Source organism: Falco biarmicus, chromosome 15 (genome assembly GCF_023638135.1).
Source record: "Falco biarmicus isolate bFalBia1 chromosome 15, bFalBia1.pri, whole genome shotgun sequence".
Lineage (NCBI taxonomy): Eukaryota > Metazoa > Chordata > Aves > Falconiformes > Falconidae > Falco > Falco biarmicus.
This window is the reverse complement of record NC_079302.1, coordinates 6,293,183-6,320,694: the sequence shown is the minus strand read 5'-3', so window position 1 is coordinate 6,320,694 and position 27,512 is coordinate 6,293,183. Positions and strand designations below refer to the sequence as shown.

The window sequence follows — 27,512 nt, the reverse complement described above, 5'->3', positions numbered from 1 at the left end:
GGCTGCTCAGATATTCAGGCTTTGCCTTTCTGCTCTTGCCAGTGCACAGGGTTTGAGCTTGGAAGTTAACTTGGCATAAACTTGTGCTTGCACTGCAGGTGGCTCACAGGTTGCGTGTTTTCCTTGGGAAATGGAGGGCCAGCGAAGAGCAGGATGATGGCCGCTGCCGCTTCTGCAGCTGGTGCTGCTGGCTGGGGTTTGGGCTCCGGCGCTGTGGAAGGTCCCCAGTTCCAGCCTGGGAGGCAGAAGGGGTGTTACTGGCCAGAAGAGGGTGCAGTGTTACTGTGCTATGTTCTAGTGCTCCAGCTCCTGGGGTCTGACGGCTGCCCCCGAGTTCGGCGCCCTTGGAGCGCTGTGCGGGATGGGTGCCTTTCAGGGTGGCTGTGGCGGTGACTGTGAGACCTGAGCAGTTGTACCTGTGTGGAAAAGGGAGTAAATCACCACAAAGGGACTTGCCTTCGAAATGCAGTTAGCAAACATTTCCGCCTGCCAGATACGGAGACAAAACACTTTTTTGTTGTCCGGTACTCTTTGTTGAATCTGGAATATTCTCATAAGTTCATTATAATAGTGTTTCACAAATATCAAATGAATACCAGATGAAGGCAAGTTACCTTCATATTTTCCAAAGAGTCGTTGTTTTCTGGGCTGATTCAGAAATAGCAGAAACCGAACCTGAATCGCTTTATTTGGAGCAAAGGATGAAAGCTTAAATAATATGCTTCTCTTAAGTCTGTGAAAACCTTGTGCTAAATACCTATGTGTATGTTTGATTAGTTAAGGACTTCCACTTGCACTGGGTGTCATATGCTCTGCACCGTTGCTCAAGAGTAAAGCATAGGTAATGCTGTAGATTTTTACCACAGGCGGACAGTGTTTCTCTCAGACTTCTTTAGTGCATCGTTAATATGACATATGCAGAGACTGATTCTTCATCTTAAACGTTGTGCAGTTGCTGCAAGGAGGTTAATTTATAATTGAAAAGTGCATTTATTTCCTCAGCAATGGTTTCCGAAACAAATAAAGGTGATTAGTCCCCTTCAAACAGGCTTTGGGAGGGATGTAAGCACCTTGAGACTCCACAGCGCATATTCTTTTGTATTTACAGTGAAGGGATAATACTGGATATGTCAAAAGCTGAAATATCACGTTGACAGTGTATGACAGTGTATGTGTCTGTTATTGACAGAACTCTAAAAGGGTTGGGTTGAAAGAGTCATGGAAATGAGGAATAAGTTTGCAAGATCGCTTAGCAGCAGTGGTTCAACAGCATATAAATTCTAGCAGCCTTGAACAAAAATTCAGTGTGGGGTTTTTTTTTAAGTTACATATCAAGATCGCATACTTCATAATGAGCTGCAGACTTTTCCAGCTGTTTTAAGTAAGTGCACAACTCCGTCATGATCACTTTCTTTTTGAATTGAAAGAATTTTATGTACTGTGAGTTCAGCTGTTGCATGTTACTGGTCTACAGGTATGTGGCAGCAGTGCACACGTGTGTGATCTGCATAATTTTTCGTATGTGCCTCAGCTCTTATTACCTGAGAATACAGGGTCTAGCGTCATCCTGGGCACCCAGAGTCCATGAGGATCTGAATTATGGGTTTTGCTTAGTGTGTATGTCTAACTATGTACTTACATTGGTATATAAAGAATATATTAATTCATATAAACCCCCATAATTCTGGCTTGAATTGAATTCAAAGACAGAACTTGTTTAATATTGCTTACTTTGACAGTAACTTCCTAATAACTCACAGTGCGCACAGTCTTTCAAATTGTTATTCTTAATGATGACACAGACTTTTCTAAAGACTAAGGATGTGCCGAGATCTTCACACTAGCAAAAAAATAAACATTGAGGCTCCTGTTCAGCTATACTGTATAAACAAGTAATAAAACAAATGAAGTGAGACAGAATAGTAGCATACACATGCAATGTGGACAGGTTAACGTAGAAAACAATTCTCATGTTTGAAGTACTTCTGTAACTGAGAATTTTTTTTAATTAATAAATGTTTTGTCAGCCTGACTTTAGAGTCATGTGCATGAGTGGATTTAAGTGAACTGAGGATAGAAAGCGTCATACGTCAGCCTGCAGGTTTTTTCAGGATGTAGATTTTTTAGACTGTAGATTAAGCTTTGTGTACATTGTATCCTGGGTTTTTTTTGAAGTATCGATCAAGCTAAAAATAGATTGAAAAAAGTGTGAAAGTGGGAGATGTCAGGGTATCTTTCACTCAATGATCCAGTGTTGGTCCACTCCATAAAAAGCAGGAAATCTTAACTACACATTAGAGACCCTGATGGGTCAGTCTTTCCTTCTACCAGAGGTCATAATTTATGACACGCCTTTTTGCATCACACACAGGTGCATGGAGAATTGGGTGATGTCCGTACACACTGGTTTGGTTTTTTTCTTTTCACTGTGGATATATGGAAATACTTAATAGAGCACACATTGGCTTTAGGATTCTTTGCGAGAACTGCTGGTGGAGCCCTGTCCTTGAGTACAGCCACTGCTGCCTTTCACTGGTGGTCTGCAAGTGGCGGAGGCTTTGTTCCTTCTCTTCACGAGCCCCTGGTTCAAAATTACAAAAATTTGCAGGTATTGAGAGGGATAAACGTGAGAGATACTTGTTTAGAAGCAGTACTTGGTAAAAACTCCTTAAAAATATTTTTTGCTACTGGAACATCGTAAAAATAAGGAAGTGCTTTCAGCAGTAAGTAGTAAACTGAATAATCTTGTAATATAGTATGTGTAATTAGGAAGATTCTCCCATTCAGTGTGCAGGAATTCTATTAAAAGAAAATGCTTATGCAAATGTAATGAGAAAGCTAACTGGCTGACTGAGAGCCCTGTCAGATGAGGGGAACACAGAAAATTTCCTTTCACAGCTGGTGTGAGCTTGAGGTGATGTGTCTGAAATATGTTTGGTTCTGTATCACTTACTTACTTCCCACTTGGAAATAAAACAGTTACCATCCTGCTGGTTAATTACAGCCGTGTGGATGGATTCTTTTGTTTGTATCACTTTAAGACTGAAAAAGAATCGGGATTCCTTCCCCTTTTGTTGAGTGGAAGCATATTTCAGTTTCAGAGCAATCATTTCTGTCCGTGGTTACAGAGGTGCATGCCTTCCCCCCTGCTACTCTCAGATTTGGTTTGAGTAGAGCCATCCCAGGGAAGTACGCAAGAGTAATGTTCTAAGGAGTGTTTTCAAATTCCTGAAGACTGAATTTTTTGCCATGGTGTTTTTTCCATACAGCTCAAGCAGCAGGCACAGCCCGCATTAAGCTGGAACTTGGTCAAATTCTGATGAAACGTGACCCCTTGCCCTTCCTGTCTTTGTTCCTTCCTAGTTTTAACTGCTAAAGCTGCTGTAAGCGTTCCTGAAAAGTTGTGCCTGTTTTTTAAAGTGTAACTGTTGAGAAAGATTGAGAATGAATTTTCACAAACAACTACAGTACAGATACTTTAATATTAGCCTTCTGTGATGTGGAGTAGGAGAATGCTTGTGCCTCACGCCGTTGTTGGGTGTTTATTTAAACTCCAAAACCCTGAGTATCGAGCGGAGATAAACCCCTGAAGTTCCTGTATTTTCCAGGCTTGAACTTGATCAGTAGCGAGGCTAAACTCATCTAACTTCTTTGGTTTTCTTCTCCCTTAACATGGGCCTGTATTTACTACTAAAGGAAAAAAAAAATTTAAAAAATTGCAGTCTTCCCACATTTCTCTGCCACGCAGTCAGTTTTCATAATTGTAGGTAACTTGGTGCTAAAAAGCGATGAAAATACTGACTGTCCCCCTTGCCACAGTAAGGAGAGGAAGCTAATCAAATATAGTGCAAGGTGGTTTGCTCTGTAACAGTTTCTGGATCAGTGTAGAGGACTTCTCTGGTCTTAGTTCATCTGTCATCGTCTGCGACAGCTACAAACCGTTCCTTTGCTTTCTACTGAACCTTAATCCTTCAAGGTATAGCACAGACAAAATAATGGACAGCTGATACGTTCATTTGGCCTGTAAAAATTGATCTCTTTCTCCAAGATAATTGATATGTAGCAGCATCTCCTTCAGTGCCAGGAGAGAGGCTTACTTCTGAATCATGAGTTAAGATGATGCAGAATTTTCAAAGGTCAGCGGTGTCCGTGAGGATATTTCTTAACGTTTACACCCAAGTGAAACAGGCATGGCCGTGAAAACATATGGGGTGCTTTTCAAAGGTTTTTCAGACTTTCCTGTTCTCTGTAAATGATTTAATATTAAATTATTTAATAAAAGATCTAAAATAGCATTGATTTGTATGTCTTCAGGGTCTATAAATAGTAACTGTGACAGCATCTGCAAAAGTGCAGCAGTATTTTGTGGCAATTTGTTTCAGAACCGGCGAGGACGCTGACAGCTTTAGATATATGGGACACCTTGATTTGCCAGTGTCCCGTGTGGGTGATGAGTAGATAATTATCTGGTTTCCAAAGGCTTCAACATGGAAAACTGCTTTTTACTTGGTAGAAAGATCAGGCTGATGTAGTGTTGAAATGAGAATGTGCTTGATGTGAACACAGGAGCTTTGTAAGTTTATAGAAGGAGCTAGAAATTGATTGAGGAGAGCCCAGTATGTGATCAGGAAGGTCTGTTTCAGTTCCAGGTAGCAGACATTTCTTTCCCAAAATCCCTTACCAATTTGATTTCCCGTCTTCTATCCCTTGTTTAAAGTTAAGCGTTGTGGAGTGCTGCATTCTTCTTACTGAGCAGGGGATTTCTTTTCACTGATCAAGTACAGTTAAAGTCATTAAGGAATTACATGGGGGAAGGCACTCTGTAATAACAAGGCCCTGCTTTAGCAATTTGTTATTTCCCCTAGTGTGGACTATTAAGACTTACATTTATGACTCTACTGATTTTAAGACAAAGCTGCCTAAAATTTTCTCTGTAGGGAAAATTGACTGGCATAACTGTTGTAAAAAAGGCACTGTCATACACCTGCTATCGTCCAGAATGTCACGCTGCGTGGCTACAAGAATGTGTTACAGGTAGACAAGTGGAGCAATTCTGAAGTAAAGCAACTTCAGGATAAAGTATTCCAAACTTTCCAAACAGTGGTTCCAACTGCTTTTCCTGGCTAGGAAAAGCCAGGGACTGTCCCAAACTGGACAATGTTCTCAACAGTTTTTACATAGCAAATCAACTTGTACATTTTGTTCTGAGTCAAAGATGTTGTTTGCAAAACAAATCTGTATTTTTTTTTTTCTGTCAAATAGTAATCACATACCATTTTTTAAATTCTTATTTTTACAGGTGGATTTATCTAAATGACCAGAACCTGTGTATCCCAACTAGTTCTTCTTTCGTGTATGGAGCTGTGCCCATTGGAGCCAGCATATATGTGATTGGAGATCTCGATACAGGTCAGAATTAGAACTAATAATCTCCTGTTGCTTGTCTTCTTCCAGTCTTCTAAATACTTGGCACTAATGAGACTGAATTTTTTTTAAAATGAATTCTGGGCCTATGTTGTATTAAGTTACTGTGATCTTCAGAGGATTTATGTTGGACATACAAAACCAACCTGTACATTTCTGTACATTGGAGCTCAATCAGAAACAAATTCAGCCCTAGGAGCATTTGGTTGATGAGCAGTTTGAAGATCAGAAGAGGTCAAGGCTTAAGAGTATGTCACTGTATTTGTCTAAATACAAGAAAAAATGTTGGCGGCTGAGGTTGTTTCTCCCATCTTTGCAGCGGTGAGCAGGTGGTTCTGCATTCTGGGGACATCACCCAGTGGTTCATACGGATGCGATAAGGAGTCTTGGTTCTAAATCCCAACCGAATAAATGTGTACTAACACACACATTCGGTCCTCAGCTTTCAGCATCTGGCCACATACTCTGAGACATTTGGAAGACTACGTGCTTCCATGGCCATCTGTATGTGTCTGTGTGTAACGGGGCTCTCTGCAAAATAGAAAAGAGCAAAACTCTAAGTGTGGTGGGTTTAAGTAGATAAGAGATGTCATAGTAGTTCCTTTTAACAATAATTTCAACCATACATCCAGGAACTGATTCTGTGCGTGCTCCTGTCCACATATTTTTGTTTTAGGGGTTAAATGTGGTGGTAGCTACAGTATGTTTTAAACATTTTATCTTCTTTTTTTTGTTTGTTTTTTGTTTTTTGTGCGTGTGTGACTTTAGGTACAAATTATGACTATGTTAGAGAATTTAAAAGGAGCACGGGAACCTGGCAGCGCACTAAACCACTGTTTCCATCGGACCTCCGCCGTACTGGCTGCGCAGCTTTGCGGATCGCAAACTGCAAGCTCTTCCGACTGCAGCTTCAACAAGGATTATTCCGCATCCGCGTACCTTCTCCGTGATCCATATGCTGACAGTGGAGGAGACTGGAAGAATTCTGCGCAGTCCACCATAATATAGCTCTATATAAAGGAAAAGCTGAGAAATTACAGCTGAAACTTACACTGTATGCTGTGCTTTGGTATGGTAACTGTTTTTGTTTTAAATGCTTAAAAAGCTTGAGTCTCAGTTCTTGTTTTGGGAACAAATAACTTAAGTATACATTAAAAAGAAGAGAGGGGGGGAAAATAAAAGGGGGGATCGAGGAAACACCTTCATTCGTAACCATTTGGAGTTTAAGCCGTGTTATTGAAGGAGGTTTTTTGTGTCTGAAACTGGTGGGAATTGATATTACTTTGGCGAAGTTTATTGAAAAGCAAAAAAAGATTTAAGATGCGTTTCCCCTGAGGGGAACTGATAAGAATAAACGTGCTATCTTGGACTGGATAGCTATAATACACAGAAGCTATACGATAACCAACCTCCCTGGTACACTGCAAAGACTGTTGTTTGCCCGTAATGCCATAGGAGATGTTGGTTGGTGCACCTTTTATTTCTAGTCCTTCCTCAAAAGTTAAGGTCTGTGCCTAAAAATGGTGGAGGTGTGTACATACGGTTTTTCATTTATTTGCAATGTTTTCATTCCTACAAATATTTTTAATATATTTAAAATGGACTAATCTGAAATGAATACAGTATACTAGAGAAGTAAACTGTTTTTTCTATGCTGTCATTTGAATAGCCTGATGAACTGGTGTACAGGCGGGTGGCATGCGTTTCTGTGTGGGCTTTGGCGGCTGTTTCCTTGAAGTAAAAAGGGAAACAGCGTTTGGAACAGTTAATGATGATTGCTGCTTTTGGTAAAAGACAACAAAACTTGACAAACGGGAGAAAATGGGTTGTGTTCCTTTTTACTTCAGATCGCTTGCAAACTAAGAACGGTTTTTAAGACTGAGGATTATAAAGTTGCATCTTATCTCTACTAGAACAAAGGTGAAATATGACAAGGATATATTTGTTTTGCAGAAAACATGGTTTTCGGATTGTGAGTTAAGGAAAATTTGTACAGCGACTTTAAATTGGGATCAAAAGTTGGTTTACTAATGATTTCCATGCTAAGGTACAGTCTTGTTTACTGCTGTCTGACTTTGAAAGCTGGGGTTTATTGTGTGGTTATAGTGAAGAATTTGGTATCTTGCATTTTGTTTCTTACTAAGTCTTGTTCACATCAGTAGCGATATTTAATTGACTTCTGTTCGTAGTCAAGATCAGCTGGTAGAACACTTTTACCTCAATTTTTAATTTCATTATTGTTGTGATGGGTGGGATGTAACCTGTATTTATTTAAAAGGAATAATGAGAGACGGAAATAGAAATAAGACCTCCTGCCCTTCAGAAAAGGAGACTTTGTATAACCAGTATTAGAACTACATACAATACTTTCCACTCTGCAACTCTGTGGACCTCAGACAAGCCAATCTCTGCCCTCAGTTGTGTTCGTGTAAACATTTGTCGTCTTTACTGAATCATCGTAGGTATGCTGAAATACAATCCCAGACCAGTACAAAATAGTAATATTTCACTAAATATTCCTTGAAGAGACGTTCTGAAACTTCAGCTCAGTCCTTCCATAGCACTGGTGTATGGTTGGGATTACTCTGAATCTGAGCGAAGGGAGGGAAGAGGGCAGCAGCCAATCTATTGACCATTATTTATTTTTTTTTATTTTTTACAATGCTGAAGTGCTGCAAAACTTGAACTATATACATCAATTTTCTGACCTATATTAGTTGGCATATTGAAAAGTTTATATATTTATGCATTGCAGTAAACTTGGTGTGTGTATATATATAGTCTGTAGATTTTAAATTTATATATAATGCTTTACTACAGAAATGTGAACCACTATTTCCATCCTTGGCTGTCTTGTGAAATAAATCAAGTGCTGTTAGTTTATCTGTAAAACTTCCCTTTTTTGAAAATCTTAGATTGTTCAATTTTTTTCTTAGACAAAGTGCCAAGATCCCACGTTCAAAAGTGATGAATGTTTCTAAGTATCTATTTCACTTTTGAGCTCAGTTTTCTAAGTGGCTTAGGAAACTTTGAAAAATGTTATTCAGAATATTGCAGGCTGCTATCTCTTGAGTCCCTGTAGCTTCCCAGTACACTTGAGGGCATTCAGCATCCAGAAAACCTAAGTAATAAATGCACATAATAGATCCAAGTCATGTATACTCTAGCAGTGTTTTGCAGTTAAAGTTATTGAACCAAATGTTTACACTTAAAGTAGGATTAACAATAGGTATTCTTACTGTTTGTGTTTTTTTTAACATAAGTAAACCGAACAAATCTGCTGGTAATTGGAGTGTGTTGTGAATGCACTCGGTGAGCTGTGACCAAGGAGTTTTAAGCGTCTTCACCTGAAACAGTTACAAAGTTAATTTCGTAGCACGTGTGTACTATCACTTACTGTAGGTTGGTGGCCGGGGACCAAGTCCCTGGAGATGCTGTGTCCTGGAGTTCTGGGTGCATGCTTGAGCTGACGGTGTAAGCCCTGCTGAGATCTCAAAACTGGCTTCCTTGGCCTTGCTTCATGGGGGTGGGGATCATTCCCCAGCTGCGTTGTCTGTGGGGCCGGTCGGGGACACGCTTTGGCCTGTGTGTGTGTAGGGTAGGAGGGAAGGGGTTCGTCTCCCGGGGTCTGACTCGTGTCTGTCTGTCGGTTCTGATCTGCACGCCCGGTGACTCGTGCATCTCTTGGGATGTGCAGTAACCAGGTTCGATTGCCTCCCGGTTTGGAGCAAGGCTTCGAAGCCAAGGCTCTCCTTTCTCCAGGGAGAGCCTGGTGGTGCAGGTGGTGGGGTGTGAGCGGGGGAAGCAGACCTCTGGCTTTCCTTGGGAAAGGGACGGTCAGCTTCAGCAGCGGAGGAAGGCTTGGACGCCAGAGGTGCTGAGTGGAGGCAGGTCACCAGCTGCCTGGGTGTGTTGGGCGTGTGAACAGCTGGAGACTGAACTGGGCTCGCTGGTCCCTGCCGCCACCCCAGCTGTCCCTGCCTTCCCGGCAGCTGTGCACCCCTGCATGTGGCGGCTGGACCACATGGGAAGCGACTCGAGAATTTTTAGAGTTTGCAATCCAGGGGTTTTAGGTGGTTTGGCAGTTCAGAAAGTGAAGTTGTCCTTGCTTGGCACAGCGGCCTTAATTCCTTCCAGCTTGTGAATCGGTGCTCAAATTCAGCCAGTTCCCCCCGAGGTGACTTTTTGAATGATTTGCTTAGCCAGCTGGTGTGCACTCTGCTGGCTTCCAAGCGTCAGGATTCGAGGCACCTTCCTTACTGCTTTACCAAACCGGGTGCCTCGCTGGGGCCGTGAGCTCATCACGGTGTTGAAATGCCGATGTTTTGAGCCCAGTGTCTGTGTTGCTGAGGAGCGCTGCTGGGCTGGTGCCTACCACACCTGGGGTCGGGGCTGGGTCCTGGGGCGCAGGTCTCGAGCGGTTGCATCTTGAGCCAAGCTCAGCTCGAGGACCGGCTGGGTCACGCTGCAGGCGAGTGACTTGGGTTGGGGCTCTGCGTCCTTTCCTCCCCCCTGCTGTAGAGCCAGACAAACCCCAGCCATTGTAATCAGAAAGTCACCGCATACAAGGTAGGGAAGTTTGGGGGGGGGGGGGGTGGGAGGAGGGAAAAAGAGATAATACTATAAGCACACAACTGTCCTCAGTGCTTGTTTTACACGTGTAGTCTAGTGGCTGCCCTGCACAGCAGAAAGGGTGATTTCAGGAGCAAAGGTATAAAGTGCTGTTGCTCTCACAAAATAAATCTCTTGGGTTTCTTAAGGAGGCACACACCTGGCCTGGTGAGATCTTTGTATTCCTAAAGAGTCAGCGTTGGACTTCAAAGGCTTATCGTTTCTGTTTCTATAACCTGAAAAAGAGGCATCCCGAAGAGTCTTCTGGTTTGTTACACCGCGGCAAGGGCTGCCTGTCCTCAAACAGTGTATCAGCTGTTCCTGAAGTTTTAGTTATTGTGGAAGTGCTGTATCAACCAGCTGTTCCTGGTCAAGTGACTTGCCGTAGCTTTGAGGGTACCTCATCTTTAACTTGAAGGCAAATTAATACGGGATTACACAAAAGGATAGTGGTGAATCTGAAAAGAAAGGCGAATGTACGAGACCAGCTCACCGTTAGCTGTGGGCAGGCTGTATCCCTGTCCGCTTTGGACTGCACGAAGCTTGCACGTCACACAGCCTGCCCTCTGAAGCCGAGTTCTTGCTGAAAATACGAGCTTTTTCTTCAAAGCTACTGAAGCGCCTGGCTTGCTTTACAAACTCCCCTTCCAGAAAACACCAGGCAGCTTCACTTCTTTTTTGCAGTACTTCTTACGCCTGCATCGCTTGGTAAATGCACAAGTACAAACATGAGGGCTTTATGGAGGGTTTTCCCTGTTTTAACTGCAGTTTCTTTGGCTGGTTCCATAAATACTGTGCCCGTACAGCCTGCATGGGTTTTGGTAACGTGCCATGCAGAGCGCAGGATGCAATAACAAACACAAGATGCTGCAAGTGCCAAACTTTCGGTTTCCTCTGTATATAACAATAATTCAGCTGTTCTATTAAAATACAGAGATGCTTAAAATTCACTGTGTTCCAAAAAAGAGCAGTGTTTTTTGTTGTTGGGTTTTTTTTTAATGAATGCTATTTAAAACACTGTAAATCTTTGTTTTTTTAATACTGTTCTGCAGGTTTGTGTTACTCTTCACAGCTGCCTTGAGGCATCACCCCATGTGATGCGTATGGACACTTTGCTTGTTATTAGAGCAGTAGTGCCATGCAAGTACGTAACAAACGGCAGCTGACAACAGGTTTTAGTATTTAAAAAGTGTAAATATTTAGATAAAGTGCAACTCATTTGCATTTATCGTATCTGCAGAAGGAAGGCTGTGTCTCAGGAAGTGTGACTACCCCGGGACACAGGCATACTGAAGAGTGTAACTAAGGTATGTTTTGGTGCCACTCACAGCGATGCTTTGCAAAGAGTTATAATTAATTTGGGGTGCAGATTCTTTCTGCCTCTAATGTTAGCATCAAGGTTTTGGGGTTTGTGTTCTCTTAACCCTTTGGAGTACTTAAACAGCTTCTTCAGGTGGGTGGGAGGGGAGTTACATACATTATATACATGTTTATTTTGCAGTTAGAAGCTATTTCCGTCTTTGAGTATTTCCTTTAACCGTTAAGGAACGAGTACGGGCCTGCATTTCAGTCGTCAGTCGCGTAGCCTTTTGACATTTGCTGCTTTCTGTTGCTTTTCCTTGTTTGCTGATGGAGTTGATTGCTGCGTCAGTAGGGTCCGTGTTTCCTTGGCACGCTACTTGTGAAAGCAAAGGAAGGAGATCTGCCTGGTCCCTTCAGAGTGGGAAGGTGAGCCAGTCAAAGCTGATTCGGAGGTATTGCTGTAAAGCCAGTAAGATTTGGGTGAAGCATGGCTCGTTTTCTGGAGAGGTCACATCTGCGTGCTCTGAAGTTTATTGGTCGGTTGGGCACCTACTCTCCAGCTCCAGCATCCCTGTGGTTTTTGTTTGGTCTTTTTTTCTGGGCAGTTCCTTGCTGTAGGAAGGATTACAGCCAGGCTTTAAGGTGACAGCTCTGATCAGCCGTGCCCTGCATGGTTCTGTAATCCTAACTGCTGTTATACTCCACTAATGAATTCTGTCAGATTTTTGATTAACAGGTAAGCTAAAAGAATAGACTAAACCCATGCAAAATGCCTGACTAGATAAGTACCTGCTAAAAAGGGTTAAGGATAATAGGACAATTAAACTATAAAAAGCTACCAACAGGTGATTGTTGTAGATCTATTGGTGATACAAAATCTTAAAGATATTTTTTAAAATGGCTTATTCTAGGTAGCTGCTTAGGAGTTATAGAAATAATTAAAATACGTAGAGTATTTTATCTAGAAAAATATTGGAAGGTTATTTGAAATAATTATTGAAGTGTCTTGAAAAGTGAGCTGGAAGATTGGAACTTTTCATTGTAAAAGGCTGAACCTTTGCAGGGTTTCATGTGAATAATGAACACCTGCCAGAGCACATCAATAAATGAACACGCTCAATGCCGTTGCCTACCTATGCCCTTGACTTTTCCTAATGAAACGAGACTATGCTGAGCCCTTGTAAAAAGCTGGTGGATCTGATTACAATAATAGGATAGAAAAAAGCATCTCCAGTGTAAGTAACATTATTGATAAAATGTGAACATGCAGGGTTTTTTTTAAATACTAGGTGGTTTTGAATCGCCACCTAATGCCCTTGATAAGACATCCTCTGGTTTTGTCAAGGGCAAGTTTATTTTATCTGTAGTTTTAAACCCAGTGGGAGCCTGGAAGGTGCCACTGAAGCAGGCTGTGCAGTGGGCTGCTTTTACAAGTGTAATTTCTGTGCATTCTGTTAGCATGCTGCCACCTCTACCTATTTCAGAAGAGGGAAAAAAAACAACCAAAACACCCATGGAACAATATTGCACCTGATGAAAGCAAGAGCCAATTTGTAAAGTCTAAATTTCAGTATGCGATAGGCAGCGTGCTACAAAAACCTTATCCCTGGCTGTTTTTGAGTTTCTCACCTTAATGCTGTCACATGCTAACGCTTCAGCAAGGCAGCATCTGTGTTACTCATTCACACGTGATAGCAGGAAAGCATTGTTGTCTTTGTCGCTTGTTTTGGGGTTTTAAAAAGCAAAGTCTGCTTAATTATTAGAGTAACCGGTACACTGGGGTGTCTGGCCACGTGGTCAGATTGAACAGAGCTGACATTCTTTAAAGCTCTTATTAAAGTTTCTTTCTGAGGGGAAGCCAAGGAGTACCCTCTTCAGAAATACTTTCAAACTCTTCCAGAACTAGTCTTAAACCAGTCCAAAGGACTCTTCTGATTTGCTTAGAGAAACCGGGATCTGTTCTAGCTTTTGTTTGCTTGGGGAAACAGCTGCGAAGTCAATTCTAAGCAGTGTTGGGGTTTTTTTTCTCCCTGACTTCCAAAACCTAATGATTTGCTTCTTGTAATCAAAACGTTTTTGTATTAAAGGGTCTGAGTCTGTATTTTGCAATGTGCGCTGAGTATTCTGTCGTACCCTAGTGCAGTCGATGCAACCAGCAAGCTGTGTTCTGGTGGGCTCCTAGAAGGCGGCAGCGTTACAGTGTTGATGGGGGAGGAAAAGTACCAGTAAAACAAGACTCCCTTACACTGCACATGGCCTTGCCCTGTGGATCTGATGGGGCAAGAGGCTGGTGCTGGCACAGAGCTGGTGTAATTGCCACCCCTTGCTGCCCTCTGTGTTTGGGAATGTGGCTGGGACGTTGCCCAGCTGCAGACATCGGGTGCCAGAGGGGACTCGAGGCTGTGGCTGGCTGGCTAGGAATTGACCCCAAAGCCCTGTCAAACCAACAGATGCAGATTCCTGGGCGTACCCCATGCATAGTGCTGCTTTCTAGTCCTAGTTGGTTTGTCTTTCGCTCTTACTAACAGGATTTTGCTTTTACTCTTGCCCCAAATTTACTCCTGAATGCGTTGCTTTTGCCGACAGTCGCTAGGGAGAGCTGCTGCAGGCTGGAGGACGTCCACACAAAGGGCTCTGTGCGCTGGCTTTCTGCACGTCCGTGCATCCTTTAAACTCCCCTTGGTGTATGTGGGGACAGTGCCTAATACCCATTGAAATGACTTTTCATCAAGCTTGTAAAACTAGTATCGGCAGGTTAGAGATCACCTGAAGATCTGTATGCAGCCCTGTAGGTAGAGCATGGGTAGCCCACTCCCACGTGTGAGCATTACTAGTGGCTGGAAGTCTGCCCCCTTGTCCGTGGGGAAAAGCCCCTGTTCCCAGCTACCTCATTATTTTTTTTCTTTGCACTTTGTCAAATCTTTTTGTTGTTTTCTTTTAAATTGCATTTTGTCCTTCTATGAAAAACGAAAAGCAGACAAGAATCAGGGCAGAATGATGCCATTGTCCAAGGACAGTTTAATTTCATTTTAAATGCGTATTTCTGTACAAAAAGACCAAGGTTGACCTGCAGCTGCTGTAAAAAGTAAATAAGAATTTATATTACTTGAAAGTCACTATTATACTTGTAAATGTGAGAAGCGATTGAAAGACTGTCCTGAGAATTTTTAAATAGGAAAAAATATGTTTAAAACCACAGAAGAGACTGCTCTTTTTAAGGACAGATCAGATAGTTTTTTATCTGTCTCTGCGCTGCACTGTTTTGCCTGCGGACTTGATCCATTATCTCAATAGAGAGATTCACTGCTTTTTCTGTAATGTCTCATCTGGATTATTTTTTTTTTTTTCATGGAGTTCCTCATTTATTCACCTACAGAGGAAAAACTGTCCAAATAAATACCCACCTTCTGTACCTGAAATGATGTATTTGCCCATTTCTTTGGGATCTTCAAGTATGCAGAATTTTGCTTAGCTTGAAGAAATTTTTAAAAAAAAGTTTTCTTCTGCTTCTAAAGGTGCTATTTTGACATATTTTTGAATTCCTTACCACTGTGCTTGACGACTTAAAGTATTTATGTAAGCTGATAATCAGCTCGTGTTTGTTCTCTGGGTTTTGTTGGGGTTTTTTTGAGTATTTTTTTTTTTTTTTAAAAATCCCTTTTCATAAAGACAGATTCTGAACTGTCAAAGGCCTTAACAATACAAAATGTAATGGGAAAGGGAGAACGCTGCCTTTTTTCTTTCTTTGTAAAGGAAAAACCAAGAAATGCTTCATGGGGAACATTTTCCTTTAAAATTTTAAGTAGCGGCTCATATTAAGGTTGAATTAAATGTAGCAAACATTTTACTGGCCATGCACAAATAGGAGGGATAAAACAAGGAGCTATTCATGTCTCTGCAGACTGTACCAATTAGCTGCTAATTCCAGAGCCTTCTATTGGCATCGTGGTGGCTATTCCATAAATATTAATCTTCTTGGGCTGAGTCCCAGGAGCTGGCGGTGTGTCTGGGACGTGCTGACCCGTATGACTGTCAGAGCATGGGGATGCTGGGCCAGGTGTGGGTTTTGCCTCGCAGCTCGTCTGTTCAGCCCGTGTTTGAGGCACGGCGCGTGGCTGGCAGGTCCGTGCACCCTGGATGGAGGGGTGGAAGGAGGGAAGGTAGAAGGACTGCTGCCATCGCTAGGCTGACACCAGCTTGGCAGATCTGAGGAGAAGATTCTTGCAGATGCAAGCCGTGGAGCAGAGGAGCTGAATTCTAGTTGTGTCTGGGATACTTCGTTGTCCTTATTGTGCCCGTTAATTTGGATCATCAGTTCGGTGTAGGGTTTTGGTAACTTAAGATTGCTAGAAGTTTTTCATTTTGTGGAGGACGTAAAAGCTCTTACTCCTGCCCTGTCTGAAGCCGCAGGGAGGATTGGGGGGTGATATTTGAACTTGTCCCCTCTCCAGGCATCAGGCTGCAGCCTTTTCATAGGCTTCACAGTCCCGGTGGTGTAGCATTTCCCAGTCTTGTTAATCTGAGAGCCCTTTAGCCTTTTGAAAAGAGTCTAGAGACTGCCTTGTCCTTCTCCTACCTCACATCTCAGGTGCTGCCCTCTGGACCATCCAAACTTCTCCAGACTTGTTGCCCAGGAACCACAGGCTGGTGGCCTTCACAAGGAGTACCTGTGTTACCTGCAGCACTGGCTGAAAAACAGCCAATAAATGAGGGACCATACTGAGCTTGCAAACCCTTGATGCTCTTATTTTAGGGACGGCTGAGGAGTGGCACTGTTCATTGCCAGGCCTGCGCGGAGTCTGAGCCTTGCAGCTGCGCCCTGGCAGCGTGGGTAGGGATGAGTCCACCCTGACTCTCACGTAAGGGTAAGGTATGAAGGTTTATGGTAGAGTGTTACAGGAGATCTCATACATTACGTTTGTTGTATTTAAATCTGAAAATATTGGAGGCTCTGGAAATATTTCTGCAGGGTGGAACAGCGAGTGTTGGCCTAAGTAACCAGGGAGTTCCTGGCCATCTGGTTTTCCCCTCCAGTTTTTGGTATGGTGGTTGGGGTTTTTGTGTTTTCTTTTTTTTTTCTATCTTTCTTTCTTTGAGAAAACAGGAATGTGTAAGTGCTTCCCGGTTTGTATGCTTACTGTTTAATAATCTGAAGTGGGAGCCTGACAAGCTGAGATTGTTTTAAGGAAAAAGCAAAATTTCTTCACGTTAGATGTTCTTCCTTCAGAGTTTTCCCTCTGTAAACCATGTTTATTGAGTACTATGAATTTTGTAGGATTGTGCTAAAGAATTGAATATAGTATATGAATGATGACTAATATACCTAGCCTTTGTACTGTACACATACTCTATTTTAGCATAAGAGAATGAGATTGATTAATTACACTGATTAATCCAATTATGATGTGTGTATTCTACGAACCAAGTAATAGGAGGGTGTTGGAATGTAATGCTGCTGCTCTCGTAAAGGCTCAGCATTCTGTCAAATCCAAGATCTTGATAATTACCAGGATATTGTTAGAATACATTGCTGCTTTTTCCACAAAAAATATGTCAGTGTGGTATGGTAGAAACACTCACCTGGGCTTGTTTACCATCGCTGGCATGCAGCTTGACAGCAAGGTTTATTCTCATCATCCAGCTGTCATGCTTTGACTTCTGTATTACAGATGTGTTTACAGGCTTTTTATGTGTGTATGTTTTCTGTGGATCTTTTGTGCTTTGTGTGGGAATGGGGTTTTTGCTTTTATTTATGTGCCCACCCCAGCTTCCTGTGTTGCTTTAGAAATGAGTCCGTGAATTGCTTGGGGCCAGGCTTTGGAATGCTCTGACTTGGGCTTGTTGAGTTACTTCTGTTAAAAACAGGGAAAAATAAGACATGAGTGCTCTTTGGCCTCAATCAAACTATGCAATATAGCGCACCAGAGAGCTGATTCCTTGTGACACAGAAGACACACAGCTCTTGTGTCCTTCCAAATGTAGTCCTTGGTCCAAGGTTAGGAGGACTTGTACTCAGTGGCTGCCCAAGAATCCTGCATCCACATCAACTGCTGTTCACTGGTTTTCCTCCTTCCCCCCTGTCAGTTTATTAGGTGTTCTGATGCTGAATGATGTGCTATCAAAGTGTATCCCTCCTGTCCGTCTCGTATTGTTGTCAGTTGTAGCTTGTCTTGTAAACCCACCAGTGTGGCTTACCTGCTGGAGTATAGGGGCCACTTTATGACACTTGCATCTCTTTGCTCTAGAGCGTGTCAGGCATTTTGGGTTTGCCATGCCCCTCCAGAGAGATGTAGGTCTTGCTTTTTATGTTCCTGTGTTGTTCAGTTGTGGATCTGGTGCTTACGGTAAAGAATACCTTTGATGTCTCGAATCCAGTCCAAGTAAGTTTTCGTTTCCACTGCTATGTGAGTTTGGGTTTGCTGCTTCCATGGCAATTCAGGGATAAATGCCCATGTGGTTGGGGCTGCTGGTAAAGGTTCTTTGTTCTCCCGTTGCTTCATTTTTCCAGTGAAGTTTGTTCCTTGTGTTCCTCTTCTTCCCGCTGTTAAATGCTAAGAAAACTGGTCCACTGTTTTCCCCTGGTTCTGCATCCTATGAGTAGCTCGTATCTACCAGCTGATGATGTCTTCTCACCTTTACGTGTGTTCTTCTGCATAGCTGGCCTATATTTCTCATTTACTTAGCCCACCTTGTACCTCGTACCGCTTCTCCCTCCAAACTCCATTTGCTGTTCTGTCTTTCTTTAAGTCAGGTTAACCTCGATTTATTTCCCTGATTTCAAAAAGGGATTTCAGTACATAGCACGGGAGACAAACAGGAAATCTCTCTGCGGGTGTCTGTGTACGTTCATTCCCTCCCCAGCACATACAGTGTAAGGGCCTTGTTCAGCCTGGTCCGTTCCTAACCCCAGGTTTTCTTTCCCTAGTGCTAGGCAGAACAAAGTCTGAAGGCTTTCCTTATTTCTTTTGGTAATTGAAAATATTTGGAGATTTTCTTCTTCAGAAGTAGCCACTGCAGATGAGCAGCTGGCATGAGAGAGGGTTGTTATGCTTCCATATTCAGTATTTTTAATTGAGGAACAAATAATTTATTTTGGGGAAAAAATGTAAATTTTTTTGTATTTGTATGTCAAAGTGGCCTTTATAGGAAAAGCACATAAAATATTTAGATTAAAATTGCTTAGTTGTGTAATTTTAGTGGGGATTTTTGTATTGACAGGGTTTCTATGCATTTTTCAAAATATACTTGCTGTTTTGTGTTAGAATTATCGGAAATATTTTTAAAAACGTGTATTACCACATTTTCCATGGTTGATCCCTTTACTATCGTTCCTTTTGAATACTGCAAAGATTTTAATTAACCCTGTAAATTAATTTTCCCCCACAAATATTTGCATTAAGTCAATGTAATGAGTTATAGCATGGGTATGTAGCTTTAAGGGAATAAGCCTAATAGTTTAGCTTAATTATAGAGAGATCTTTTTGGAGAAGGGCAGTATGCAGTGTTTCGATTGCACTTAAAAGACTAAATTAGCAAATTGAGTTTTTGCTGTACCTCGCTGGGATTTTTTTTTAACTGTTTCCATCCTATATTGTTTACACTCGAGCATCGTTTAAATACGTACTACTTGTGCAGCATGCAATTCTCCTTCATTCTGTTGGGATAATGCTAATGTTAACAGATACGGAAAGTTTTGGAAAGTGTGTGGTATCCTAATGGATATGACATGAGTTTGGGGGAGGGAGGAGAGGAAACTTAGATCCATTAGTGTATTTTTCCATTTAATTATGCACACATTTTCGCATTAGCTGAGGCTAAAGGAACTGAACTTACATTTGAATTGTAAGTAAAACTACTGGTTTGGGGGTGGGAGGAAACAAAGGAGGGGTTTGCAGAACTGCAGGCGAAAATACCCGTTAGTTGTGCTGCAGTGCGATTGCCTTGACTGCCTACGCAAAGTATAACCCGAGTGTGATCCATCAGACCCTTCTGTTATTGCTCGGATTTTACTTTCTGTTCTCGAGGTGTTACTGTAAGCTTGCTAAGTAGAACCTTCCCAGAAATGTTTGTCAACTGACGCTTCAGTTTTACCATTTTATGGTTGTATTTTAAATTTTTGTTCTTGGTTCTGTTTCATAAGAGATCCCACGTTGTTCATAAGTTAGTATTAAGTGCAAGCTTTTAGGCGTAGTAACAAACGAACATTGCATGCTACCATGTATTCTCTCCTAACTGAAGAAAAATGTGCAATTTTAATGGCACTTTGACCTATTGCTGAAACACTGGGTTTTGCAATGGAACAAACTCTCAACAAATGAAAACACTCTGCGTCTATGTTAGATGTCTTCAAAGTGAAAAAGGCAGTTACTCCAATTGTACCCACAGATAATTTGGTATTGATTTTTTTTTTTTTTGAGGGGAAAAAAAAAAAAAAAAGGTTTATGATCTGTTACTAGAAAAATACACATCTCTTGGTTTACTTTAGTTGCCATAAATTGCCCAGTGCAGAGTCTGGTCCACCTCCATCCATTTGTTTTCATGGAGTAGTTGCACATAAAATTCTAACAGCAAAGCAGGAAAGCTGGTTGGTTGCTACCAGTAACCTCCCTTGCAGAATTGCTTTGTGGCTCACACACAGTACAAAAAGGGACATGAGAATTTTCCTGGATTAAGTAGCACTCGCTTCGTTTACGTGTTCAGTATAATGTTGGGTGACTAAAGGGAGGTTCCCTTTTTAAAGTATTTGACTTGTGCTTTGGGGACTTAGTTGCCACTGTGCAAATTGTGCTGTAATATTGTACCAAGGATCAGTGAAAGTGTTTTATCTTTTTTAATGTCGTTTGTATTTGACCGGGTTTTATAAATGTAAGAAAACAGAGTGTTGTATTTTGATCTGAAATTTGCGTATGGTAAAAGTAACTTTGCTTTATGTATTGGAGGTTTGTTCAGAACTTGAATTATTTTATAGAAGGGTACAGACCAAAATTAATTGTCTTAAAGGTGTTTAATAAACTAACCAAATAAAACATTGATGGTTTGAAAACTTGTTAACTGCTCCTTACGCTTTTTCTTTCTATTTTTAAAGGAAAGGAAGAACGTAATTCAGGATTTTCTCTCAAGGTCTTAGGAAAAATGAAAAAAAAAAAAAGAGTAGTTTTTATAAATATCATCTCCCATGAGTTATCTGTTTTATTATTAAACATTCCTACATGCCAGAAGTTTAATCAAAGGGGAAACCCCAAAGGAAATAAATGGAGGAAAGGCTAAGGAAGCAAGGGGAGGCGGAGCAGTCCCCCTCCGGCTCTGTCCGGTCAGTAAGTGCTTACGGCCCACGGGCCGTGGGTGTTGGTGGTGGCCGCTCTGGGAGGAATGGGAGTGGGAAGGAGCTGCTGCTCACCTGTCAAAGCTCTGACAGTTGTTCGAAGGTCTCCGTTCTCCCCTGCGGTCACCTTCACAAGTACTGCTGCTTTCATGTGACCTTTAAAAGCAGAGGAGAAAAAGATGTGAAGCATAACTGCTCCCAAGGGCGGGTACAAACAGCTCATTCCAGGGCTGCCAGATACTTGGCGACCCTCAGTTGCGCCACAGCGTGCATGTGTAACCTCTTCAAGTTCAGAGATTGGGACTTTTTGAAGACACCAAGCAGCTGCAACTCAAATTAAGCAATACGCTACCTTTGTGCTGCGCTTCTCCCTTTGCTGATGTACCAGCCATCGCTTCCGCGAGCGCTGCTTCCGCCAAGGCAGAAGAGCCAGAGCAAGGGCTTCTGGCCATCAGCAGGAAGGATGGATACCCTTGGCTGGGGTTGTGGGAGGGAGTGCAATGACAGCAATTCACTCTGCCACTGCAGGGGTCCTGTACCTTTTGATCTTCAGGCAAATCCATGATTTCACCCAGAGCTCTGTCTACCTTTTCTGAAATCAAAGGACACCAAGGCAAGGCCGAGCGTGAGGTAGGAGTCGAGGACAAGCTGAGGTTTTGGGGTAGCTCAGGCAAGGGGAGTCAAGGGAGAAGGCAGAGCCACAGCCTCACAGCAGAGTGCAAAGCGGGGTGCTGTAAACACGCCTTCTAAAAGAGACAGTGGGTATTAGGACAGAAAGGTGGATATTTGCACCATAAAAACCTTTTCCTCCGCATTTCAACAGCCATGGCAAGTGGAGCACCGCAGAGGTCGTGAGCTGTCGGGCAGTTGGGTGCGGAGCGCCTGAGGCCTTGCAGCGTAAAGCAGGGGCTGAGTGTCGGGAATCTCCTGTTGATTTACTCCTGTTGCTGCTGTTCCCATGGCTATGGCTGGGTAGATGGGCTCTGCCATATCTCCCCTGTCTTAGTGAGTCTTGGGAACAAAGACAGGAGGGTGAAGTTGGATTTGTCTTTATTCCACAACCTGGAATCCTGTCAGAAAGGGAAGCGGGCTGCTGCCTGGTTTCCTTTACCTTTTATGCACAGAGGAGATACAACTTCAACTTTCCATTTCTTCTCCTTTTTACCCTTCGATGTTTTTCTAAAATACCACAGAGAAAACCCAGAAAAGGTTCCTTAAACAGGATTTTCAGCTGAGGCGCTCGGTGCCTGGGAGCAAGGCCTCCCAGTGCCTCCCTAAATTGCAGGGTACTTGCCAAGAGGGCTGTGTCCGTACTGGGTTTACACAACAGGACTTAGAACTGTGCCATGGGGAGTCACAGCTGATCATGAGCTTCCACCCCAGCCTGAGAGAAGAGCGTCCCACCAGCTTTTCCTGGCAAGAATGTGCCGGGAGAGGCAGTTGGCCAAGGCTCCCCGCAGGTGGGAGCTGCTGTGGAGATGTCTGGGTGGGGGAGCAGCCCCAGCTTTGCTGAGCCGGGCTCCTCCAGGGCCTCCTTGGTAAGAGGTGGCACCTGTGTCCTTTGGCAGCACCCAGGTCTCAGAGCAGGCTTTCACCAGGCTGAGTTTTCCAGGTGAAGGAGAGAAAGGAGGTGATGTGGGAAGGATGAGCAGCTTTGCAGAGCCTCCTGGCCTCCAGAATCTCAAATAAAATCTTGAGCCCCGCTTTTTGCTAAGCTCTGTGTCGTTAAGTCAGCCCTTTGGCACAATGGTCACTGGAAATAGTAAAATTACCTGGAATTTCTGTTCAGAGTTCAATACAACCCTTTACTTTTTGTCTGGCAGCTGCTGTAAAGTCAGAGTCAAAAATGAACGCAGAGTCCACCAGGTCCTGCGAAAGGTGGAAGTCATTTGAGATGAATGTTGTTGCCACTCAACAGATTTTGCTGCTCCAGGTGAAGCCAACGGCACCAGGATCAGAAGTATTTTTGCTTTTTCTCCAGTGTACTTGGGATGCACGCAGGCCAAGCTCTGTCACGTGTGGCCTCTAAGGAATCATGAACCCCAACACTGTAGGCTGGGCTGAAGGAGTTGGCTAATGGAGAATTTACGGTAAGAGTAAAATGTATTTTTATCCACCAGGATATGCTTATCGTCAGGAAAGGGCAAGCAGCACTCCTATCTCTCCAGGGAAGGGGAAGTGTCGAGCGTGACTTCGTTTTTTTCCAACTGCTTTCCAAAGTCTGAAAGGTTTTCTTGCTGAGACATGTCATTGGATTAAATCAGGGAGTTAAATAGACATCAATCCTGGGTCACAGGTGAAAAATATTAAATGCCAGGCATGCAGTGTTTTTCCATTGCATGTGATGTACGTTCAGGAAAGACCTTTGGAAAAAGTGCTTTGAAACGAGTCTGTTTTGTTTTCTTAAATATACTAAGAGCCTGTCCAGAAGCTTTTAATTTTTCAGGGCAGCTTTGATGTTTTCTGTCTTGAAGAGGAAAGCAGATTCCCCTCACAATACCCCACCCCGCTGCCTCTGGGACAAGCAGCACATCAGGTGCCTGCGATCATTGGCTGCTTTTTGGCTTGGGTGCTTTGCTCAGAAAGGGGCTGGAGACGTCCCCTCGCTTGCCGCAGTGTCCATTTGAACTCTGCCACCCCAGGAGAGAGCCCAGGGACGCCCGTCCTCAACTCCCAAGGCGAGCGCAGGGTTCACCTTACTGGCAGCAGCGGGGCCCTGACATTTGCCACAGCCTGTGCCACACTCTCCAGTTCCTTAATCCTGCCCCAGGACTAGAAAAGCCTTTAAATGAGGCAGATGGCAATTTGCTTGCAGGACAGACAGTAACTGTGCCTTTCAGGGCACCGAGGCAGGAGGGGTTTTGCTGATCCTGTAAATACCCGCTTGCCTGTTTTAGTCAGTGGTAGGAGTCACAAAGAAAAGAAATGCTTTGAAATGCTAAAAGCTGCCTGACCAAAGAGACAGGCTGAGGGTGTTCTGGAGGTGCCTCATACCATTCCTGCGTGCAAGCAGTGCTGCTGCCCACCTCCTCAAAACCAGTCTCACCTGTCCTCCCACAGGTGTCCTTATCAGCTGCAAGAGCTCTGGAGCTCTTGGCCCCATCTCCAGGCTCCCTCCTGCCCTTCCCCAGTGCCCCCTTCTCTAAGGATGGTTCAGTCCTTAATGCTTCCTGCTCATGCGCTTTTTTGCAGTCTCCGGTTTAAAACCTGTAGCCCGTACAGTGAAATAATGGCATGGTACTGACTGCAGTCTCCGTGCCATGAGATGGCTGGGCACAGGCTTAGGCATGGCCCCGTGGCCTGCCATCGATGCCCGCCTACAGTTCACCTCGGTTTTTCTTTCATTGCTGGATGCGGTGACCTTGCAGGGATGGGGAGGGCTGTGCTGTGCTGCTCCTCCTGACAGCTGGAGTGGCTGAGTGGGTTTGTCCTAGATTTCTTCTTGATATGCTGGTGTCTGAGGGTGAGTCACCCCCGGCGCTGAGGAGAGGGAGACACTCCCCCAGGGACTGCTTGGTCTGAGATCTGAATGTCTCCTTGGGAAGGGCCTATCTGTTCCCATCAGCTGCCTGTGGAGCTGAAGGCAGTGCTCTCTACTGTGAAGGGCTTGGACATCAGGTGGAGTGGTTCTTTGCTTCTTGCTGTCTGTGCTTCAGCAAGTTTCGCTGATTTGCAATTAGATCTTCTTTCATGTTGGTTCTAATTGCCCTCTCAGTTCCCCATACTACAGAGTAGTACTGAAGAATCCATTTTCAGCCTTTTAATGCCTCTTCTCCTCATTTCAGCCACGTCTGTGCTGTTCTCTTTGCTCTCGTGGTGTGAAATATTCAGGGAGAAATGTGAAATTCCCTCATCTGAAAGTCGTGTACCACATCTTAGAGCTTGCTATGAGGCATGCGAATGATCCTGGCTTTACCTACTTTGAAGAGCAAACAAAGAAAAGCTGCAAGCACCACGTTGTCTGGTCTTGGCAGATGCTTTGGAGACCAGCCCATGTTCATGGAAATTAGATTGTTGCTATTAGTTTATTTTTTGACAGGACCTGAGCGATTCCTCAATCATTTTTCCATTTTCATAAAGCAGTTTGTGAATCACACATGTAAAACGAAGCCGTTAGCAAATGCTGCTTCCCTTTGATGTACGGTAATCTAGCCTTCTTGTTTTGTAACTGCTCCCTGGAATTTTCCATCTCACTATGAATATTTCAATGGAAGTTGGAAAAGAAACCCCCCCCCAACCTTGTACTTGTTTAAAGAGAACAGGAAGGTTATGCAAGCTAAAATGGAAACAAAAGTGGTTTGCAGCTGAATGATTGTGTAACCCACCTGTTAAGAAATGAGACAAGGAAAGGGCTAAGGAAGAACATTCTGAAACAGACCCCTCAGGTGTGGGGAAGTGGCTAAGGTTAAACAGTCCCTGCTGGACTTACTGCGTGGTATGGGAATAACATTATGCCATCATAATATTTTCCTTAGTTCGAAAAGTGGCTTTAAATGCAGGGACATTCTCATTGTCTCTATGCAGAGATGCAGTGTCAGTGTTAGAACCAAGGGCACCGCTACTCAGTTCAATGTTTACAGCGTTTCCCAACTTTTTTCTCCATGCTAGATGGCATTTTATATCCTCCAGTTATTAATCTGGTGACTGACATAACCCAAAATCTAATAATTTCCTGCTACCTGCTATTAACTGCCCACTTCAGCTTTCTGGGCTCGTTTTTGACCTTAACCTAATCTGTTCCTTGGAGCTGATGTAATTAAAAGTGGCACCACCTTCGGACCCTGCTCTGAGATGACAGATGCTCCTTGGATTTGATCTTCATTGTACATTTAGAACTTATAAAAGTTCTAAAGATGAACTTTTTCTTGCCAAAGTAGATGCTGAGAATAATTTAGGGGTAGCATAGCTGCTACCTACTTTATCCTTGAATTTGAAAAGGAAGATGTGATATTATTTGTAACTTTTTAATATCTGTAGAAAATAATTTAAACTAGACGTCTTCTCTGTTCCTACTCTTTCACTGTCATTGTGGTGAGAGAACGTCTTCCTACAGGATTTCTCTGGGACGTTCAGTTCTGTGGATGTACTTCGAATTTGTGGTTAAAGAAATAGAGAAATGTCCTGTCTGTCTTCATGATTCCATTTAACCATTCAGAAAAGGCAGTTCTCTGAATCAGAGAACACTAGAATAACAGTTTAACAGAGGAAACAGCCATCATCACAGCCATGGGCATCTATAGCCTTGTGCTGTTTTTAGAGAAATCTGGAAGGAAGGAATTTTCCATAAAATTTCTTGGGCTAAGCCAACACCCTGTTTCCGACATGCAATGTCTGTGTTGCTCTTGGGGATGACCCTGAGTTATAAGCAGCATTAGGATTGCAAAGTAAGGCCCCAATCCAACAAATATTTAGAGCTATGCTTAGGTTTTGTATTTACAAAATCTTTGATCTGATGTTGTGAGGCCCCTGTGAACGTAGCAGACTGCAGGACAGGGGAGTGTTGCTTGGACCTAGAACTGACACATGGTCAAAAGCAGAACAGATGAGGAAGTCTGAAAATTTGGAGGACCAAGGGAGTGCGTTCTCGACAGAGCTTCTCACAAATTCTTCCACCACTCCCCCACTGTACCAGTTTATTAGAGACCTGAAATTAAACCCTAGTTCTTGCCAGCCTGGGTGACTCCTATCACAGCTATGACAGGTTTATTCCATTTGCAAGTCAAAACAAGTTTCTCCTCTCTCTTGAAGGTACATAATTATCAAGATCATCCTTATTGCTACACCCGTTACCATTGCCTATAATCTTTGGGCATTTGCACTTCCCTGGCACCGTCCTGATTGGCAAAACAAAGCTTGCATGTGTGATAAGTTTAGCGTAAGAGACTCTTCTCATTAGCGCTGGATGCCATGAATCAGAGTGATTAAGTGATTTGTCCAAAGCAAAAAGTAGATTTAGTGTTTCTGCACTGCAGTGCTACTAAATCATGAATGTCACTAAATTCACAAATATTACCTAAAAATATTATATCGTAATCTCATAAATATGATCTGTTTCTATTTATACTGGAGGCCTCAAACCTTAATCACTTATTTTTTCCGATAAGCAAAAAGCTCCAAGAAACCTGAAATTATGGACGCTTAAATTTTCTCCATGCCAAAAAAATGTCACAAAGCGAGTAGTTCTGTTTGGACAATACATTGTTTGGAGCCAGAAAAGCATCTGCTTCCCTCAGTTAATTGTTGTTCTTGCTTTGGCCAACTGCAAGTAACCTACCTGCTGGTTATCAGTGAGCGAACTGCAGGTAGCAGTTAGGAGTGATAATGCCAGTGAACTATTACGAGGAACTTGGCAGAGATGAAGACAAATGGTCCAGCAACGAGGACAGAGAATTGTTTCCTGGTGGCCTCAGTTCTGGTCTTTGCCCTTCTTGGTACCATCTGTGTGACTCGCAGGCTAGAGAGAGGCATATCTTTGAACATGCCAGAAAGTTGTTCAAGATCATCCTCTGATCTCTTGACTTCAAAGTCAGCTCCTACCTTGGAGGAGATGCTTCTGTCTTGTTCCCTGGTTTTAGACAGGAGAGAACAGAACGGACTGGTCTGCGGCACTAATCTGTGATGACCAAGAGGCTCTCGCCCCTCCTTAAAAGGGTTGTTCAAGCACCTCTGGTAGCTCCAGATGTTATCTGGGGAGCAGAGCCACCACAACAGGGTGTAGACTAGGGGAAGGGAGGAAAGGCTGTTCATACAGGTGACTGATACCATCACAATTGGAAGGACTTTGCTTGGAGTTTCTGGCACACAGAAAAGCCTGCTGTCAGCTGACTACTTCTTTGAGATAAGTGTAATTTTT

At 43.1% G+C, this 27,512-nt stretch overlaps 1 protein-coding gene across 3 annotated transcripts in view; it reads left to right on the top strand.

The window, feature by feature from the left end:
• GAN (gigaxonin) overlaps positions 1–20,388 on the top strand; it is a 42,049-nt gene extending 21,661 nt beyond the window's left edge. For 2 of the 3 annotated variants that reach the window (XM_056360493.1, XM_056360494.1), the window contains 2 exons: positions 5,300–5,409; positions 6,193–20,388. In XM_056360493.1, the coding sequence (XP_056216468.1) occupies positions 5,300–5,409; positions 6,193–6,374 (292 nt within the window). In that variant the 3' untranslated portion in view covers positions 6,375–20,388. The remainder of the gene's footprint in view (positions 1–5,299; positions 5,410–6,192) is intronic. The other variant, XR_008825638.1, reaches the window with a different exon arrangement.
• The last annotated feature ends 7,124 nt before the right edge of the window (positions 20,389–27,512 follow it).